Below are 19,486 nucleotides of genomic sequence, written 5' to 3' on the forward strand. Positions count from 1 at the left end.
ATACTAAAAAATGTTGTGGTGGTTTCTGAGGTCAATTTTAATATGTTTGTTGTTCTTTGGTAGTTTCAGGGTTAATATTACTTTCATGGGTGGTCTACAGTAATTTACAGATTAACTATGGTATAACATTACAAATATAACTTTAAGGATTAATTCTAATATCTATGGTGTTCAAGAGATAACATCTAATACCCCTGGTGGTGCAGAGATTATATCTAATACCCCTGGTGGTACAGAGATAACATCTAATACCCCTGGTAGTGCAGAGATTATATCCAATACCCCTGGTGGTACAGAGATAACATCTAATACCCCTGGTGGTACAGAGATAACATCTAATACCCCTGGTGGTGCAGAGATTATATCTAATACCCCTGGTGGTGCAGAGATTATATCCAATACCCCTGGTGGTACAGAGATAACATCTAATACCCCTGGTGGTACAGAGATAACATCTAATACCCCTGGTGGTCCAGAGATAATATCCAATACCCCTGGTGGTCTAGAGATAATATCTAATACCCCTGGTGGTCAAGAGATAATATCTAATACTCATTGTGTCCAGAGATAATATCTAATACTCCTGGTGTCCAGAGATAATATGTAATACTCCTGGTGGTCCAGAGATAATATGTAAGGGTACCGTCACACATTGAAATTTTCATCGCTGCGACGGCACGATTCGTGACGTCGCAGCGTCGTATAATCATCGCTCCAGCGTCGTAGACTGCGGTCACACGTTGCAATCACGGCGCTGGAGCGATGCCGAAGTCCCTGGGTAACCAGGGTAAACATCGGGTAACTAAGCGCAGGGCCGCGCTTAGTAACCCGATGTTTACCCTGGTTACCAGGGTAAACGTAAAAAAACAAACAGTACATACTCACCCGTCGGTGTCCTTCAGGTCCCTTGCCGTCTGCTTCCTGCTCTGAGTGCAGCCGTACAGTGAGAGCGGAGCGCAGCGGTGCTGTGATCTGCTCTCACTATCCGGCCGGCACTCAGAGCAGGAAGCAGACGGCAAGGGACCTGAAGGACACCGACGGGTGAGTATGTACCGTTTGTTTTTTTACGTTTACGCTTGTAACCAGGGTAAACATCGGGTTACTAAGCGCGGCCCTGCGCTTAGTTACCCGATGTTTACCCTGGTTACAAGCGAAGACATCGCTGGATCGCTGTCACACACAACGATCCAGCGATGTCAGCGGGTGATCAAGCGACGAAAGAAAGTTCCAAACGATCTGCTACGACGTACGATTCTCAGCAGGGTGTCTGATCGCAGTAGCGTGTCAGACACAGCGATATCGTAACGATATCGCTAGAACGTCACGAATCGTACCGTCGTAGCGATGGAAATTTCAATGTGTGACGGTACCCTAATACTCCTGGTGGTCCAGAGATAATATCTAATACCCTTGGTGGTCTAAAGATAATATCCAATACCCCTGGTGGTCCAGAGATAATATCCAATACCCCTGGAGGTCCAGAGATAATATCCAATACCCCTGGTGGTCTAGAGATAATATCTAATACCCCTGGTGGTCCAGAGATAATATCGAATACCCTTGGTGGTCTAGAGATAATATCCAATACCCCTGGTGGTCCAGAGATAATATCCAATACCCCTGGTGGTCCAGAGATAATATCTAATACTCCTGGTAGTCCAGAGATTATATCTAATACCCCTGGCGGTCTAGAGATAATATCTAATACCCCTGGTGGTTTAGAGATAATATCTAATACTCCTGGTGGTCCAGAGATAATATCTAATACCCCTGGTGGTCCAGAGATAATATCTAATACCCCTGGTGGTCCAGAGATAATATCTAATACTCCTGGTGTCCAGAGATAATATCTAATATTCCTGGTGGTCCAGAGATAATATCTAATACTCCTGGTGGTCCAGAGATAATATCTAATACTCCTGGTGGTCCAGAGATAATATCTAATACTCCTGGTGGTCCAGAGATAATATCTAATACTCCTGGTGGTCCAGAGATAATATCTAATACCCCTGGTGGTCCTTGTGCTGTAGGGTGGGATTAATGTTCGATATTAACTCCTTTGGGTTTTTTTTACACTATTTCCTCGTTTTCTTCCAAAAGCCGTAACTTCTGTATTTCCCCACAGATGCGGCTGGGTGGGGGCTTGTTCTCTGCACAGCGAGATGTAGATTTTATTGAAATAATTTCGGGGCACATAAGACGCTTTGATTACTTTTTAATGATTTTTTTTGTGTGGAAAATACGATGATCAAAAAAAGATAATTCTGCCTTTGCCGCGTGTTAAATATCTTACATCTGGATAGCTCAGACATTTAGGCTGGTTTCACACTTGCGTTTTGATCTGCGTTTTTAAAAAAAACGCATGTGGTGAAAAAACGCATGAAAACGCATGCAAACGGTGCGTTTTTTTGACGCATGCGTTTTTGCGCCAAAAAAAAAAGCCACCCTCCACCATCAAGGTGATAAAGGGATCCAAACCCTAACCCTAACCCTAACCATAACCCTTGGGATCCTAACCCTAACCCTAAGCCACCCCTCACCATCAAGGTGATAAAGGGATCCAAACCCTAACCCTACCCCTAACCATAACCCTTGGGATCCTAACCCTAACCCACCCCCCACCATCAAGGTGATAAAGGGATCCAAACCCTAACCCTAACCCTACCCCTAACCATAACCCTTGGGATCCTAACCCTAACCCTACCCCTACCCCTAACCATAACCCTAACCATGGGGATCCAAACCCTAACACTAACCCTAAGAGTTAGGATCCTAACCCTAACCCTAAGGGTTAGGATCCCTAGGGCTAGGGTTAGGGTTAGGATTCCTAGGGTTACTAGGGATCCTAACCCTAACCGTTACCCTAGGGATCCTAACCCTAACCCTATGGGTTAGGATCCTAACCCTAAGGGTTAGGATCCCTAGGGTTAGGGTTAGGATCCCTAGGGTTACTAGGGATCCTAACCTTAGGGTTAGGGTTTGGATCCCTATGGTTAGGGTTACGGTTTTCTTGTTTTTTTTTTTGTGTTTTCTTGTGTTTTTCTATAAAAACGCATGCGTTTTTAACGCAAACAAACGCATGTGCTTAAAAACGCATGCGTTTACATAGACAGCAATGCATTTTTTTGCCGCGAAAAAACGCATGTGTTTTTTGCGGTAAAAAAACGCAGCTAGAAATTTACTACAGGTTGCATTTCTGCAAATGAACGCACGCGTCAAAAAACGCATGCGTTGCCGAAAACGCGTCAAAACGCATGCGTTTTTAATGTTAAGTATAGGAAAAAAAACGCATGCTTTTTTTGCGCTAAAACGTAGCTTACAAAAACGCAAGTGTGAAACCAGCCTTACAGACTCAACGACAACAAATGTGTTTTTCTTTCTGTTTTTTTCTCCTTTTTAATTTCGTTATGATTTATGAAGAAGGCGAGTGATCAAAACGTTCCGTTTAGCTACTAACTTCATACCCCTGTTTTGGCCTCTGGGGACCTGAACCTGCAGTCACAATGTAGCGAATAGGACAATGATACAGAAAGGTTCTCAGTGTATTGCCTCTGTGGCGCCACCTACCTGTGGAGTGTAGAACAGCAGCAGCTTGGTGCCGAGATCAGAAAACTCGCTCTCCGGGGTGAAGGGTGACACAAAGTTTGGTCCTGAAACAAATACAAAGGTAAAAAAACAAAAACAAAGAAAACTCCACAATATAGCATTCTTAATCCCCATAAAAAATCTTATTGGAGGACAGTTACAAAAAAAAAAAGCCCAAACCCTAAAATCTTCACTGCAGCAGCCGGGAACTGTAATTGGAGCATAAAGCAGAGTTTATCAGTACAAGACATCAGAAGCTGCGGCCGAGAGCCACCAATAATGCACGAATATTAACGACACAGTGACATCACAACATGGCGGTCACATCAGTGCTGGAGCATTACAAGAGACCCCCTGTTGGCTCGTGCCCCCTCCCCGCCATAGGACCTACCCGCCAGGTACAAGGTCTTTACATGAGGCGCCTGAATGGAGTCATGAAAGATGGACACGGTGCCGAGATGACCTTCTAATGAGGTGGGGGTCCCCCACTCTGTGTCCTGGGTTCCGGCCACAATGGTGGACACAAGACCCTCTCGCGAGCTCTGGGTGCCACCGAGACCCCATCCGTGTCCCACCGAGGTGGCTGGAAAGGACTGGGAGCGGCTGAGCAAGGAGTGTGAGGCGAAGGTGAGGTCCGGGGTATGAGATGGAGAGGAGGACACTGTGGTGGTCGTGCGGTGGCCAGCGGACCCGATACAGCAAGAGGTGAAAGACTGCAAAGAGGAGAGACAAGCTGTGGATGATGGAGTGCTCGTCCATGCAAAGGTACACAATACACTCCCGCCCCAATCTGTGGCATATAATCATCTCCATGAACCAGGGGGCCCAGGATGAGCAAAGCCAAAAGCCCTTCCCAGAATAGATGTATGCTTTATGGTTACAAAACGACGACTTCCAGCATGCCTTTACATTCTGCAGAGGTCAGGGCATGCTGGATGTTGTAGTTCCTCATTGATTTACACATTTTCGTCTCAGTTCACCTCATTGAGTGACGGAAACCGGAGCGGTGCCATTTTCCTCAGCTCCCCATCTGCGAAGACATGAACCATGTTCTGCCCGAATGGACGGCGCCCGGCCAGGTGCACGATGTCCACACAGTGCTGTCAGACAGAGAAGAGTAAACCAGGACCCGGCACTGCCCCCTGCTGACAGCGAGAGCCCCGACACCCCGGGTCACTTACCCACATGGAGTCATTGAACTGCAGCTCAGGAACAGCGAGGGTCATATATTCCTTCTTCGTACAGACGGCCACGACCAGCATGCCGTCCGTGGTGAAGAACGCCTCGAAGCCCGTCCCGCTCGCTGCAAAGAAACTGAGACGCAAACACTGTCACGTCCGCTGAATCGCTGAGGATCGTGTCCGATCCATGGTCACGTCCTCAGGGCACGTGAAGTCCCATGTAAATAAGGAAAAGCCTTTGTATCACAATTCCTAAGCATTTTCAAGAATTTTGCTTGCCATCAGTGAATCTTGCTCCATTGTATCTCTCTCCTAATCGACCGATACATTGTTACAGACCATCAGCTGTGAGCAGGACTGGATCAGTGAGATTTCAGGATGTAAATTGTGTTTCTGTTCACTGACATCAAGCAGAGATCTTGAGAATGGAGAGGAAATTAAACAGAAGAGAAAGTTGGGGAACGGTTCGCGACATGGGAAATTTCTTCTAATTAGAATTTGCGGGCCCCGGATCATCAGATCATCTAAATATATCGGCCACAGGATTGTCAGATTTTCCGTATTACTGGAAGTTGTATTACAGGCATTTCATTCCACACCGGCCTGGAAGACTCAATCCGGCCCACGCAAACACATGGTATGTTCCTGGGGGTCTCAGGGGGTGTATATGGGAACCGTTCACACCTGGAGATACAGCCTTCGGTGGGATCACAGAGCAGTATACCTCCCAGTGTGTGTCCACCTCTCGGTACGGCCCCTCTGGCTCTATCCTCTGCGGTCTGGGGGTCCTCACCTGTACAGCTGCTTGCGTCTTCTTCCGGTCTGGAAATCTTCACTGGCGTCGTCGTTCAGACAGATCCAGGCGTGGAAGGCAAAGCCGGCCCCGGGCCACTTCTGCATGGTGGGCACCATAATACCGGACATACTGGGGGTCAAGTCAAAGTACTGCAATGCCCTCTCGGGCTCGTCCTTCCTGGCCATGGCTGACAAGGCCCGGATCACCTGCGTTGCATATGGATGTGCGGTGCTGCCGTTCACCCTGAGGAGTCGGATCAGGTCCCGGAGCTCGTTGGGTCTGATGGAAAGTCGCCCTAAAGCCTGCAGGAGGTGGATGAGGTTCTCTGCGCACTTTGCGTCCAGCTCGTGCTCGCTGCTCAGCGTGGCCAGGATGTGGGCCACCATTCCTGCCTGCACACAGGTCATGCGGTTACGCAGTGTGGAGTCACAGATCTGGTTTAACCACTCCGAGACCAAGATCTGCAGATGTCTTGGAGAAAGAAACGGGATCCACTGGACCAAGATCAGCAGAGGCTGCTCGTTCTGGATGCAGTTTCTGGGATCGGAGTTGTACGGTCCTTCCACAGCCTGTAGGGGGCAGAGTTCACATATGGATTAATGTTCTGGCACTCGCTCATTACTCATCTCTACCAACTTTGTATACAGATCCTGGTCTACAGCGACCGACACACCAGACACATGAGGGGTTAACACGATTCGTCCTGAGGGTCTTGTATGCTGAGCACAGGGACCCCCGCAGAACAGGGCCGGCGTTAGGGGCAGGCAGACTAGGCAGCTGCCTAGGGCCCCCACTCCTCCATGGGCCCCCAGCCAGTGGCGTTCCGATAATAGCAGCACACCATGCGGCCGCTAAGGGACCCGTGAGTAAGAGGCACCCGGCGCTGCCCCCCTCCCGCATTCAACTTCTCATCAGAGATGTCGATACAGTTGAAAGCAGTGATGGAGGAGAGCACGTCTGATGATGCTTCCTCTTCCATCACTCCCCCTCTGCTTCTGGCTCAGCATGTGCCAGCAGTGGAGCTGATGAGATGCTCTGCAGAAACCAGAGCAGTGGGGGAACGAGGAGGAGAGGTAAGTATTGTGTGTGGGGGGGTCTGCATTATACCATGGGTGGGGGGGGGGCAGCATTATACTGTGTGGGGACAGCATTATACTGTGTGGGAGGGACTGCACTATACTGTGCATGTGTGGGGGCTACATTATACTGTGTGTGGGGGGGATGCATTATACTGTGTTTGTGGGGGGGGCTGCACTATACTGTGTGTAGGGCTGCCCTATACTGTGTTTGTGGGGGGGGCTGCATTGTACTGTTTGTTGGGGGGCTGCATTATACTGTGAGTGTGTGGGGGGCTGCATTATACGGTGTGTGTGGGGGAGCTGCATTATACTGTGTGTGGGGGCTACATTATACTATGTGTGGGGGGGCAGAATTATACTGTGTGGGGGGACTGCACTGTACTGTGTATGTGGAGGGGGCTGCACTATACTGTGTATGTGGGGACTGCACTGTACAGTGTATGTGGAGGCGGCTGCACTATCCTGTATGTGGGGACTGCACTGTACAGTGTATGTGGAGGGGACTGCACTATACTGTGTGTGGGGCAACCCTATACTGTGCTTGTGAGGGGGCTGCATTATACTGTGTTTGTGGGGGCTGCATTAAACTGTATGCGGGGGGGGGGGGCTGCATTATACGGTGTGTGTGGGGTAGCTGCATTATACTGTGTGTGGGGGAAACTAAACTATACCGTATGTGGGGGGTTGCTGTTATGGACCTGGTGGTTAGGAGCACCTGGAATGACCTGATGAGTAAACTAGTAATCGGAACGAGCTCTGGGAAAGTGGGAACTCTGCTGACCGCAAACCCTACTCCTATCACACACACTAGAAATAGCCGTGGAGCGTACCTAACTCTTCCTAGACGCCTCTTCACAGCCTAAGAGCTAACTACCCCTAAAGATAGAAATAGAAGCCTAACCTTGCCTCAGAGAAATTCCCCAAAGGTAAAGGCAGCCCCCCACATATATTGACTGTGAGTTAAGAGGAAAGTCACAAACACAGGAATGAAACAGGTTTTAGCAAAGGAGGCCAGACTTCACTAAATAGTCAGAGGAAAGAAAAGGAAACTATGCGGTCAGCACAAAAACTACAAAAACCACGCAGAGTATGCAAAAAGACCCCCACACCGACTCACGGTGTGGAGGTGCAACACTGCACCCCCAGAGCTTCCAGCTAGCAAGGAAATATCATGATAGCAAGCTGGACTAGAATTAAGCAGTACTAAGAAATATATTCAGGCAGCAGTAACAACAAATGAACTAGCAGGGACTTAGCTTCTGCTGGAGTAGACAGGTCCTCAGAGAAGTCCAAGAGAGATCTGAACCAATACTGAAACATTGACAGCTGGCATGAAGTAACGATCTGAGTAGAGTTAAATAGGGAAGCCAGCATAACAATAAACGAGGGCAGCTGATAAAGCAAACCTCAGAGACCAGCAGTTCCGCTCAAAGCCACCAGAGGGAGTCCAAGAGCGGAACGAACCAAAGTACCATTCATGACCACAGGAGGGAGTCCGAGAAATGGAATTCACAACAGGTTGCACTATACTGTGCGTATAGGGGGCTGCACTATACTGTGTATGTGGGGGGCTGCACTATACTGTGCGTGTGGGCTGCATTATACTGTGTGTGTGGGCTGCATTATACTGTATGTGGGGACTGCACTATACTGTATGTGGGGAGCTGCATTATACTGTGTGTGGGGAAGAACTAAACTATACTGTGTGTGGGGGGGTTGCATTATACTGTGTGTATAGGGGCTGCATTATACTGTGTGTGGGGGGGCTGCACTATACTGTGTATGTGGGGTGCTGCATTATAGTGTGTGGGCTGCATTATACTGTGTGTGGGGACTGCACTATACTGTATGTGGCGAGCTACATTATACTGTGTGTGGGGAAACTGCATTATACTGTGCGTGGGGGGCTGCATTATACTGTGCGTGGGAGCTGCACGATACTGTGCATGTGGGCTGCATTATACAGTGTGTGTGGGCTGCATTATACAGTGTGTGTGGGCTGCATTATACAGTGCGTGTGGGCTGGATTATACAGTGTGTGGGGGAGCTGCATTATACTGTGGGGGGGGGCTGCATTATACTATGTGTGGGGGGCTGCTCTATACTGTATGTGGGAAGCTGCACTATACGATATGTGGGGAGCTGCATTATACTATGTGTGCGGGACTGCACTATACTGTATGTGGGGGAGCTGCACTAAACTGTATGTGGGGGGCTGCATTATGCTGTCTGAGGGGGCTGCACTATACTGTGCTTGTGGGGCTGCATTATATTATGTGTGTGGGGGCTGCATTATACTGTGTGTGTGGGGGGCTGCATTATACTGTGTTTGTGGAGCTGCATTATAACTCTGAAGGGGCTGCATTATGTTCTATGAGGGGACTACATATTATACTGTGTGTGTGTGGAGCTGCATTTTATGCTATGAGGGGGCTGTATTATACTTTGAGAGGAGCTGCATTATACTCTGAGGGGGGTGGCATTATACACTGTGTGTGGGACTGCATTATACTCTATAAGGGGGCTGCAGTACACCCTATGAGGAAGGCTGCAGTATACTTTATCAAGGACCATGGGGAGTGCATTATATTGTGTCGAGGACTATCTGTCCCCATCATTCTTCCTCAGCCAGTGTAAAGAGGCTGGGAAACAAGAGTCGAACGACTTCAATATTGTCGATTGCTCGTTTAACGGCCTGAACTCAGCTCATGTAAATACAATCGAAATGTTTCTGTGTGATGGTGCAATATGTTAACATTTGGGGCCCACTTTAAAACTTTTGCAAAGGGCCCCACTTTGTCTAAAGCCGGCTCTACCGCAGAGCATACAATGTGGAAGGGGGGAGTGTGGAGACTAAGCTGCTGCCAGACTGATTTATCTGCTATGTCTCTCTAACCCCAGTCCAGAGCCCTGGTCCACCCCCAGACTCTTCTGTCCCTCTCTGGACCCCTCTCCTCTGCTTTGCATCTACACCCCTTGGCCCCCTCTGGCAGTGGATTCAGGGCACCGTTCACACATTACATTGCTGTGGCTTCATGTACGGCACCTTGCTAGAGTTGAGGGGGGCTTAGATTAGCGCTCAGGATTCCTCATTGCTGCTCTGTGCACCCTCTGATCCTATGCAGGTGTGGATTACCTTATATCGCGCCCCTGTAGAGGGGACGTCTTACACATCACACATCACAAAGGATCATGGTGACAACTTCACTTGGGGACTCCCAATTTACTGACCCCCTAAAAGCCACTAGATCGCCCTTATTAGCATTACCAGTCCTCACCATGCTCAGTAATTGCTGGAGCAGACGCTTGGTGGGCTGGCTGCGGCTCTTCAGCACCTCGTATAGATGTGGATACCCGATCCGCTCCTTGAAGACTTCCTAGGAAAGAACAAAATACAGAGTACAGCAACAAAGAGTCACACCAAGCACCCGGGTCCCTGCACTGAACTCCAGACATTTGGGGTCCTCAGTGCGGGACAGTAGTGGAACCCTCTGAATAGGACAGCGGTAGGGTCCCCCGCAGTTTAGGACAGTAGTGGGGTTCTTCCCCAAGCAGGACAGTAGTGGGGTCCCTCCATAGCAGAACAGTAGTGGGGCCCCTCCATGGCATGACAGTAGTGGGGTCCCTCCATGGCAGGACACTAGTGGGGTCCCTCCATGGCAAGACACTAGTGGGGTCCCTCCATGGCAGGACAGGAGTGGGGTCACTCCATGGCAGGATATTAATGGGGTCCCTCCATGGCAGGACAGTAGTGGGGTCCCTCCATGGCAGGATATTAATGGGGTCCCTCCATGGCAGGACAGGAGTGGGGTCACTCCATGGCAGGATATTAATGGGGTCCCTCCATGGCAGGACAGTAGTGGGGTCCCTCCATGGCAGGATATTAATGGGGTCCCTCCATGGCAGGACAGTAGTGGGGTCCTTCCATGGCAGGACAGGAGTGGGCTCCCTCCATGGCAGGACAGGAGTGGGCTCCCTCCATGGCAGGACAGGAGTGGGGTCACTCCATGGCAGGATATTAATGGGGTCCCTCCATGGCAGGACAGTAGTGGGGTCCCTCCATGGCAGGATATTAATGGGGTCCCTCCATGGCAGGACAGTTATCACTCACCTTGGCAGAAGGAGAATTCCTCATGATCGAGGTCAATACCCCAATGGCGTTAACGGTGATGGCATCTGAATCGCTGTCGATCACCTAGAAAGTAAAAGATACACAATAAAAAGTAAAAGTAAAAGATCACAATACAGGCCGCAACACCAAGATGATTCCATGGAAAAGGCAGGAGAGCACAGGACCACCACCACCATTATCATCATCACCACCACCGATCACCAGGGGGCGTCACACACAGGAAGATTTTTCTTTTACAAATGCAGAATATTGCCGAATATTTGATGTCCGAGCGCCAATCTCCATGGGAGGAAGAAAGCACAGCTCAGATAGCCGTAATAAGGACAATTCCACTACCACTGCTTGCTGTTCTTGAATAGGACACTCCTGATAACACATCCTGACCTGGTCCTGCTCACACAGCTGAGGACTTCTTACAATAGCAGAGGGTCTCCAAACCCTCACTAATCCTCTGACACCCCAGGATATACTGGGAGACATCACCCTGGGGTACACATAGTGACGTGACTGCCATCTGCTGGCACCGGCGCTCGCTCTGCTGACAGCCGCCTCTAGTAACCTGGCACCTGAGACGCCCCCATTACAGGGACCCGGGGTTTGGGGACAGGCACGGACGAGGGGCACATCTGCTGCCAGACATAATTAACTCCCGGGGGCAGATACTTTCCTGCTGAAGGATAGACTGCAGACGTGTGTGTCCCGGGGGACAACCACTCTCCTCATCATCAGGTTACTATATAAGGTGCACCTCCCCGGCGTCACCCTTCACCTTGCATTGTCGGCCATATTATCTTTTATAGGAATGCTGCTCCTGCCATTTAGTCACCCACATGTTCCTCCTCTTCCCTCTCTCTGCTCCTCCTGGCAGTCTTTTACCATGAGAGACCCCCTCAATCCTCGGGCAGAGATTAAAATAAAAACAATAAAGCTAAGTCAGTTGTGGGGGCCGGATGGTAAATGAGGGAGGAAGTAGCTAACTTCTCCTAGATCCCAGGTTATGGAGACAAACGTCCCACCCTGATTCCTGATGGCCCCCCGAGACGTGAATCACAATCCAAGGATGAAGCAGAGAACAGGAAGCATGGTGTCAGCGGAGGGGATATAACAGATCGGTAATGGACAGGGGCCCCCAAATATTTCCCATCAAATGTTGTTGGGGGTCACCGATGATTCTAGAGATTGCTATATAGAGAACAGTGATGGTGGGAACTGTGCATAATGATAGGACTGGAGCCTCAGGAAGAGAACAGTGGCCCCAAACTAAGGAAAAGAGGGGCCCCAGAAAGGGAGGCCCTGAGACTCACAGGCAAGAGGAAGTGGCCTGGGCGCAGGAGCCAAGAGGAGGCCCCCGGGCACAGGAGCCAAGAGGAGACCCCCGGGCGCAGGAGCCAAGAGGTGGCCCCCCCGGGCGCGGGAGCCAAGAGGAGGCCCCCAGGCGCAGGAGCCAAGAGGAGGCCCCCGGGAGCAGGAGCCAAGAGGAGGCCCCCGGGAGCAGGAGCCAAGAGGAGGCCCCCGGGAGCAGGAGCCAAGAGGAGGCAGCCGGGAGCAGGAGCCAAGAGGAGGCCCCCGGGAGCAGGAGCCAAGAGGAGGCCCCCGGGAGCAGGAGCCAAGAGGAGGCCCCCGGGAGCAGGAGCCAAGAGGAGGCCCCCGGGAGCAAGAGCCAAGAGGAGGCCCCCGGGAGCAGGAGCCAAGAGGTGGCCCCCGGGAGCAGGAGCCAAGAGGTGGCCCCCGGGAGCAGGAGCCAAGAGGGGGCCCCCGGGAGCAGGAGCCAAGAGGAGGCCCCCGGGAGCAGGAGCCAAGAGGAGGCCCCCGGGAGCAGGAGCCAAGAGGAGGCCCCCGGGCGCAGAAGCCAAGAGGAAGCCCCCGGGCGCAGGAGCCAAGAGGAGGCCCCCGGATGCAGGAGGCAATAGAAGGCCCCCGGGTGCAGAAGCCAAGAGGAAGCCCCCGGGCGCAAGAGCCAAGAGGAGGCCCCCGGGCTCAGGAGCCAAGAGGAGGCCCCCGGGCTCAGGAGCCAAGAGGTCCCCGGGCTCAGGAGCCAAAATGAGGCCCCCCGGGAGCAGGAGCCAAGAGGAGGCCCCCCGGGAGCAGGAGCCAACAGGAGGCCCCCGGGCTCAGGAGCCAAGAGGAGGCCCCCAAGCAGAGGAGGGGATACCTGACACTATTCTGATCTTAAACCACCACCTAGAGCCAGACAAAGAACATCCAGAAGAACAGGTCCCGCTACCTAGTGAGGGGGGACAGACATGGCAGCAGGGTGATCACACTGTATGACTCTGACCTATCTATTAAGGTGACCGTGACCCTGTGACCGTCTATTACGTGGCGTTGACCCTTCATTTGTGACCAACAGTACATAAGTGATCTCCCGTACTGGACAGCGCCCCCCGCTGACACCATACCAGGCATGAGGATGTATTAACAGAAAGCAATGGGACACAAAACAATTCACTGCACTCCATGACCAGGTAATACCTTCATGATATCGGGCTCGGTCAGCAGCCGAGTGGTCAGATCACTCACACTCTCCTCTGGCCGGAGACCGCTGCTCAAATAAAGCTGTAGAGAGGTCACATGCACAAAGAGCTGTTAATCACACGAGACGAGGGGCGCAGCAAGGGACACGATGGACGGTGTCAGAAGGGGGGACGCAACATGGGACACGATGGACAGTGTCAGGGGAAAGAACACAACATGGGGTATGATGGACGGGTGTCAGAAGGGGGGACACAACATGGGGTACGATGGACGGTGTCAGGGGAAAGAACACAACATGGGGTATGATGGACGGGTGTCAGAAGGGGGGACACAACATGGGGTACGATGGACGGTGTCAGGGGAAAGAACACAACATGGGGTATGATGGACGGGTGTCAGAAGGGGGGACACAACATGGGGTACGATGGACGGTGTCAGGGGAAAGAACACAACATGGGGTATGATGGATGGGTGTCAGAAGGGGGGACACAACATGGGGTACGATGGACGGTGTCAGGGGAAAGAACACAACATGGGGTATGATGGACGGGTGTCAGAAGGGGGGACACAACATGGGGTATGATGGACAGTGTCAGAAGGTGGGACACAACATGGGACACGATGGACGGTGTCAGAAGGTGGAATACAACATGGGACACGATGGACGGTGTCAGAAGGGGGGACACAACATGGGGTATGATGGACGGTGTCAGAAGGGGGGACGCAACATGGGGTATGATGGACGGTGTCAGAAGGGGGGATGCAACATAGGGTATGATGGACGGTGTCAGAAGGTGGGACACAACATGGGGTATGATGGACGGTGTCAGAAGGTGGGATACAACATGGGACACGATGGACGGTGTCAGAAGGGGGGACACAACATGGGGTATGATGGACGGTGTCAGGGGAAAGAACACAACATGGGGTATAATGGACGGGTGTCAGAAGGTGGGACACAACATGGGGTATGATGGACGGTGTCAGAAGGTGGGATACCACATGGGACACGATGGACGGTGTCAGAAGGGGGGACACAACATGGGGTATGATGGACGGTGTCAGAAGGGGGGACGCAACATGGGGTATGATGGACGGTGTCAGAGGAGGGGACAACATGGAGCACAATGGACGGTGTCAGAGGAGGGGACAACATGGAGCACAATGGACGGTGTCAGAGGAGGGGACACAACATGGAGCACAATGGACGTCGTCAGAGGAGGGGACACAACATGGAGCACAATGGACGGTGTCAGAGGAGAGGACACAACATGGAGCACAATGGACGGTGTCAGAGGAGGGGACACAACATGGAGCACAATGGACGTCGTCAGAGGAGGGGACACAACATGGAGCACAATGGACGTGGTCAGAAGATGGGACACAACATGGAGCACAATGGACATGGTCAGAGTAGGGGACAACATGGAGGACAGCAGAGGATGATGAGAGAGGTGTAGGGAATAGCCAGTAAGAACACGCAGGGGTCTGGGGTTAGGTCAGTCCTGGCACATGGAGGGCGCTACACAACATTTTGCTCCTTGGATTCCATTGCAGTTTTTATCTCATTGATATATCTGCTGAGAGAGGGAGACAATTTGCAGTTCCCTCATCATTTTCCACTAGAGGGAGCTGTAACATTACAGACCTCTGAGACTTCAGGAGATGGAGGGGTGGGGGGTGGGATTCTGAACTTCCGGAGGCTACACCAGTTTTGACCCCCGCACAGACCTTACCTTGCTGTTCTGGATCAGACGTATGATGTGCTCAAAGCAATTATTGCTGAGGAATATCGCCTGTAGGACGGGACGGTCGCTGCAGTCCAGCATCTGGGGAATGGCGCCTAAGACAAGGAGAGAAGTCAGCGAGCGTCTGATGAGGCAACGTCCATATTAGATGCAATTCAGTCTTAAGATTGGAAATGTCAAATCAGCGGCGGTAATGAAGTGGAAGTTATAGCACAGTGGCCCCGTGGCTTTCCCGGGGTCCTGATGGCATCAGTTATGTAATCCTGGGTGCAGAATGGCGATCATATTGGTGCAGAATAGCGGTCATATTGGTGCAGAATGGCGGTCATATTGGTGCAGAATGGCGGTCATATTAGGTGCAGAATGGCGGTCATATTGGGTGCAGAATGGCGGTCATATTGGGTGCCGAATGGCGGTCATATTGGGTGCAGAATGGCGGTCATATTGGTGCAGAATGGCAGTCATATTGGGTGCAGAATGGCGGTCATAATGGGTGCAGAATGGCGATCATATTGGGTGCAGAATGGCGGTCATATTGGTGCAGAATGGCAGTCATATTGGGTGCAGAATGGCGGTCATATTGGGTGCAGAATGGCGGTCATATTGGTGCAGAATGGCGGTCATATTGGGTGCAGAATGGCGGTCATATTGGGTGCAGAATGGCGGTCATATTGGGTGCAGAATGGCGGTTATATTGGGTGCAGAATGGCGGTCATATTGGGTGCAGAATGGAGGTCATATTGGTGCAGAATGGCGGTCATATTGGGTGCAGAATGGCGGTCATATTGGTGCAGAATGGCGATCATATTGGTGCAGAATGGCGATCATATTGGGTGCAGAATGGCGGTCATATTGGGTGCAGAATGGCGATCATATTGGGTGCGGAATGGCGATCATATTGGGCGCGGAATGGCGATCATATTGGGTGCGGAATGGCGATCATATTGGGTGCGTTATGGCGATCATATTGGTGCAGAATGGCGGTCATATTGGGTGCAGAATGGCGATCATATTGGGTGCGGAATGGCGATCATATTGGGTGCGGAATGGCGATCATATTGGTGCAGAATGGCGATCATATTGGGTGCAGAATGGTGATCATATTGGTGCAGAATGGCAGTCATATTGGGTGCAGAATGGCGGTCATATTGGGTGCAGAATGGTGATCATATTGGTGCAGAATGGTGATCATATTGGTGCAGAATGGCAGTCATATTGGGTGCAGAATGGCGGTCATATTGGGTGCAGAAAGGCGGTCATATTGGGTGCAGAATGGCGGTCATATTGGTGCAGAATGGCGATCATATTGGTGCAGAATGGCGGTCATATTGGGTGCGGAATGGCGATCATATTGGGTGCAGAATGGCGGTCATATTGGGTGCAGAATGGCGGTCATATTGGGTGCGGAATGGCGATCATATTGGGTGCGGAATGGCGATCATATTGGGTGCGGAATGGCGATCATATTGGGTGCGGAATGGCCATCATATTGGTGCAGAATGGCGGTCATATTGGGTGCAGAATGGCGGTCATATTGGGTGCAGAATGGCGGTCATATTGGGTGCAGAATGGCCGTCATATTGGGTGCAGAATGGCGGTCATATTGGTGCAGAATGGCGGTCATATTGGGTGCAGAATGGCTGTCATATTGGTGCAGAATGGCAGTCATATTGGTGCAGAATGGCGGTCATATTGGGTGCAGAAAGGCGGTCATATTGGGTGCAGAATGACGGTCATATTGGGTGTAGAATGGCGGTCATATTGGGTGCAGAATGGCGGTCATATTGGGTGCAGAATGGCGGTCATATTGGGTGCAGAATGGCGGTCATATTGGTGCAGAATGGCGGTCATATTGGGAGCAGAATGGCGGTCATATTGGTGCAGAATGGCGGTCATATTGGGAGCAGAATGGCGGTCATATTGGTGCAGAATGGCGATCATATTGGGTGCAGAATGGCGATCATATTGGGCGCGGAATGGCGATCATATTGGGTGCGGAATGGCGATCATATTGGGTGCGGAATGGCGATCATATTGGTGCAGAATGGCGGTCATATTGGGTGCAGAATGGCGATCATATTGGGTGCGGAATGGCGATCATATTGGGTGCGGAATGGCGATCATATTGGTGCAGAATGGCGATCATATTGGGTGCAGAATGGCGATCATATTGGTGCAGAATGGCAGTCATATTGGTGCAGAATGGCGGTCATATTGGGTGCAGAATGGCGATCATATTGGGTGCGGAATGGCGATCATATTGGGTGCGGAATGGCGATCATATTGGTGCAGAATGGCGATCATATTGGGTGCAGAATGGCGATCATATTGGGTGCGGAATGGCGATCATATTGGTGCAGAATGGCGGTCATATTGGGTGCAGAATGGCCGTCATATTGGGTGCAGAATGGCGGTCATATTGGTGCAGAATGGCGGTCATATTGGTGCAGAATGGCTGTCATATTGGTGCAGAATGGCGGTCATATTGGGTGCAGAATGGCGGTCATATTGGTGCAGAATGGCAGTCATATTGGTGCAGAATGGCGGTCATATTGGGTGCAGAAAGGCGGTCATATTGGGTGCAGAATGGCGGTCATATTGGGTGTAGAATGGCGGTCATATTGGGTGCAGAAAGGCGGTCATATTGGGTGCAGAATGGCGGTCATATTGGTGCAGAATGGCGGTCATATTGGTGCAGAATGGCGGTCATATTGGGTGCAGAATGGCGATCATATTGGGTGCGGAATGGCGATCATATTGGGTGCGGAATGGCGATCATATTGGGTGCAGAAAGGCAGTCATATTGGGTGCAGAATGGCGGTCATATTGGGTGCGGAATGGCGATCATATTGGGTGCAGAATGGCGATCATATTGGGTGCGGAATGGCGATCATATTGGGTGCGGAATGGCGGTCATATTGGGTGCAGAAAGGCAGTTATATTGGGTGCGGAATGGCGGTCATATTGGGTGCGGAATGGCGATCATATTGGGTGCAGAATGGCGATCATATTGGGTGCAGAATGGCGATCATATTAGTGCAGAATGGCGGTCATATTGGGTGCAGAATGGCGATCATATTGGGTGCGGAATGGCGATCATATTGGGTGCGGAATGGCGATCATATTAGTGCACAATGGCGATCATATTGGTGCAGAATGGCGGTCATATTGGGTGCGGAATGGCGGTCATATTGGGTGCGGAATGGCGGTCATATTGGGTGCGGAATGGCGGTCATATTGGGTGCGGAATGGCGATCATATTGGGTGCAGAATGGCGGTCATATTGGGTGCAGAATGGCGGTCATATTGGGTGCAGAATGGCGGTCATATTGGGTGCAGAATGGCGGTCATATTGGGTGCAGAATGGCGGTCATATTGGGTGCAGAATGGCGGTCATATTGGTGCAGAATGGCGATCATATTGGTGCAGAATGGCGATCATATTGGGTGCAGAATGGCGGTCATATTGGGTGCAGAATGGCGGTCATATTGGTGCAGAATGGCGATCATATTGGGTGCAGAATGGCGATCATATTGGGCGCGGAATGGCGATCATATTGGGCGCGGAATGGCGATCATATTGGGTGCGGAATGGCGATCATATTGGGTGCGGAATGGCGATCATATTGGTGCAGAATGGCGGTCATATTGGGTGCAGAATGGCGATCATATTGGGTGCGGAATGGCGATCATATTGGGTGCGGAATGGCGATCATATTGGTGCAGAATGGCGATCATATTGGGTGCAGAATGGTGATCATATTGGTGCAGAATGGCAGTCATATTGGTGCAGAATGGCGGTCATATTGGGTGCAGAATGGCGATCATATTGGGTGCAGAATGGCGATCATATTGGTGCAGAATGGCGATCATATTGGTGCAGAATGGCGGTCATATTGGGTGCAGAATGGCGATCATATTGGGTGCGGAATGGCGATCATATTGGGTGCGGAATGGCGATCATATTGGGTGCGGAATGGCGATCATATTGGGTGCGGAATGGCGATCATATTGGGTGCGGAATGGCGATCATATTGGGTGCGGAATGGCGATCATATTGGTGCAGAATGGCGGTCATATTGGGTGCAGAATGGCGATCATATTGGGTGCGGAATGGCGATCATATTGGGTGCGGAATGGCGATCATATTGGTGCAGAATGGCGGTCATATTGGGTGCAGAATGGCCGTCATATTGGGTGCAGAATGGCGGTCATATTGGTGCAGAATGGCGGTCATATTGGGTGCAGAATGGCGGTCATATTGGTGCAGAATGGCAGTCATATTGGTGCAGAATGGCGGTCATATTGGGTGCAGAAAGGCGGTCATATTGGGTGCAGAATGGCGGTCATATTGGGTGTAGAATGGCGGTCATATTGGGTGCAGAATGGCGGTCATATTGGGTGCAGAATGGCGGTCATATTGGGTGCAGAATGGCGGTCATATTGGTGCAGAATGGCGGTCATATTGGGAGCAGAATGGCGGTCATATTG

General features: G+C 51.1%; 1 protein-coding gene across 3 annotated transcripts in view; it reads right to left on the reverse strand.

The window, feature by feature from the left end:
* Positions 1-19,486, reverse strand: part of NBEAL2 (neurobeachin like 2) — a 149,219-nt gene that overhangs the window by 41,503 nt on the left and 88,230 nt on the right. For 2 of the 3 annotated variants that reach the window (XM_077267881.1, XM_077267880.1), the window contains exons 9-17: positions 14,985-15,091; positions 13,246-13,329; positions 10,753-10,836; positions 9,920-10,018; positions 5,560-6,131; positions 4,767-4,899; positions 4,566-4,685; positions 3,977-4,298; positions 3,568-3,650 (exon numbers count right to left, since the gene is read on the reverse strand). In XM_077267881.1, the coding sequence (XP_077123996.1) occupies positions 3,568-3,650; positions 3,977-4,298; positions 4,566-4,685; positions 4,767-4,899; positions 5,560-6,131; positions 9,920-10,018; positions 10,753-10,836; positions 13,246-13,329; positions 14,985-15,091 (1,604 nt within the window). The remainder of the gene's footprint in view (positions 1-3,567; positions 3,651-3,976; positions 4,299-4,565; positions 4,686-4,766; positions 4,900-5,559; positions 6,132-9,919; positions 10,019-10,752; positions 10,837-13,245; positions 13,330-14,984; positions 15,092-19,486) is intronic. The other variant, XM_077267882.1, reaches the window with a different exon arrangement.

Source organism: Ranitomeya variabilis, chromosome 6, assembly GCF_051348905.1.
Source record: "Ranitomeya variabilis isolate aRanVar5 chromosome 6, aRanVar5.hap1, whole genome shotgun sequence".
Classification (NCBI taxonomy): Eukaryota; Metazoa; Chordata; class Amphibia; order Anura; family Dendrobatidae; genus Ranitomeya; species Ranitomeya variabilis.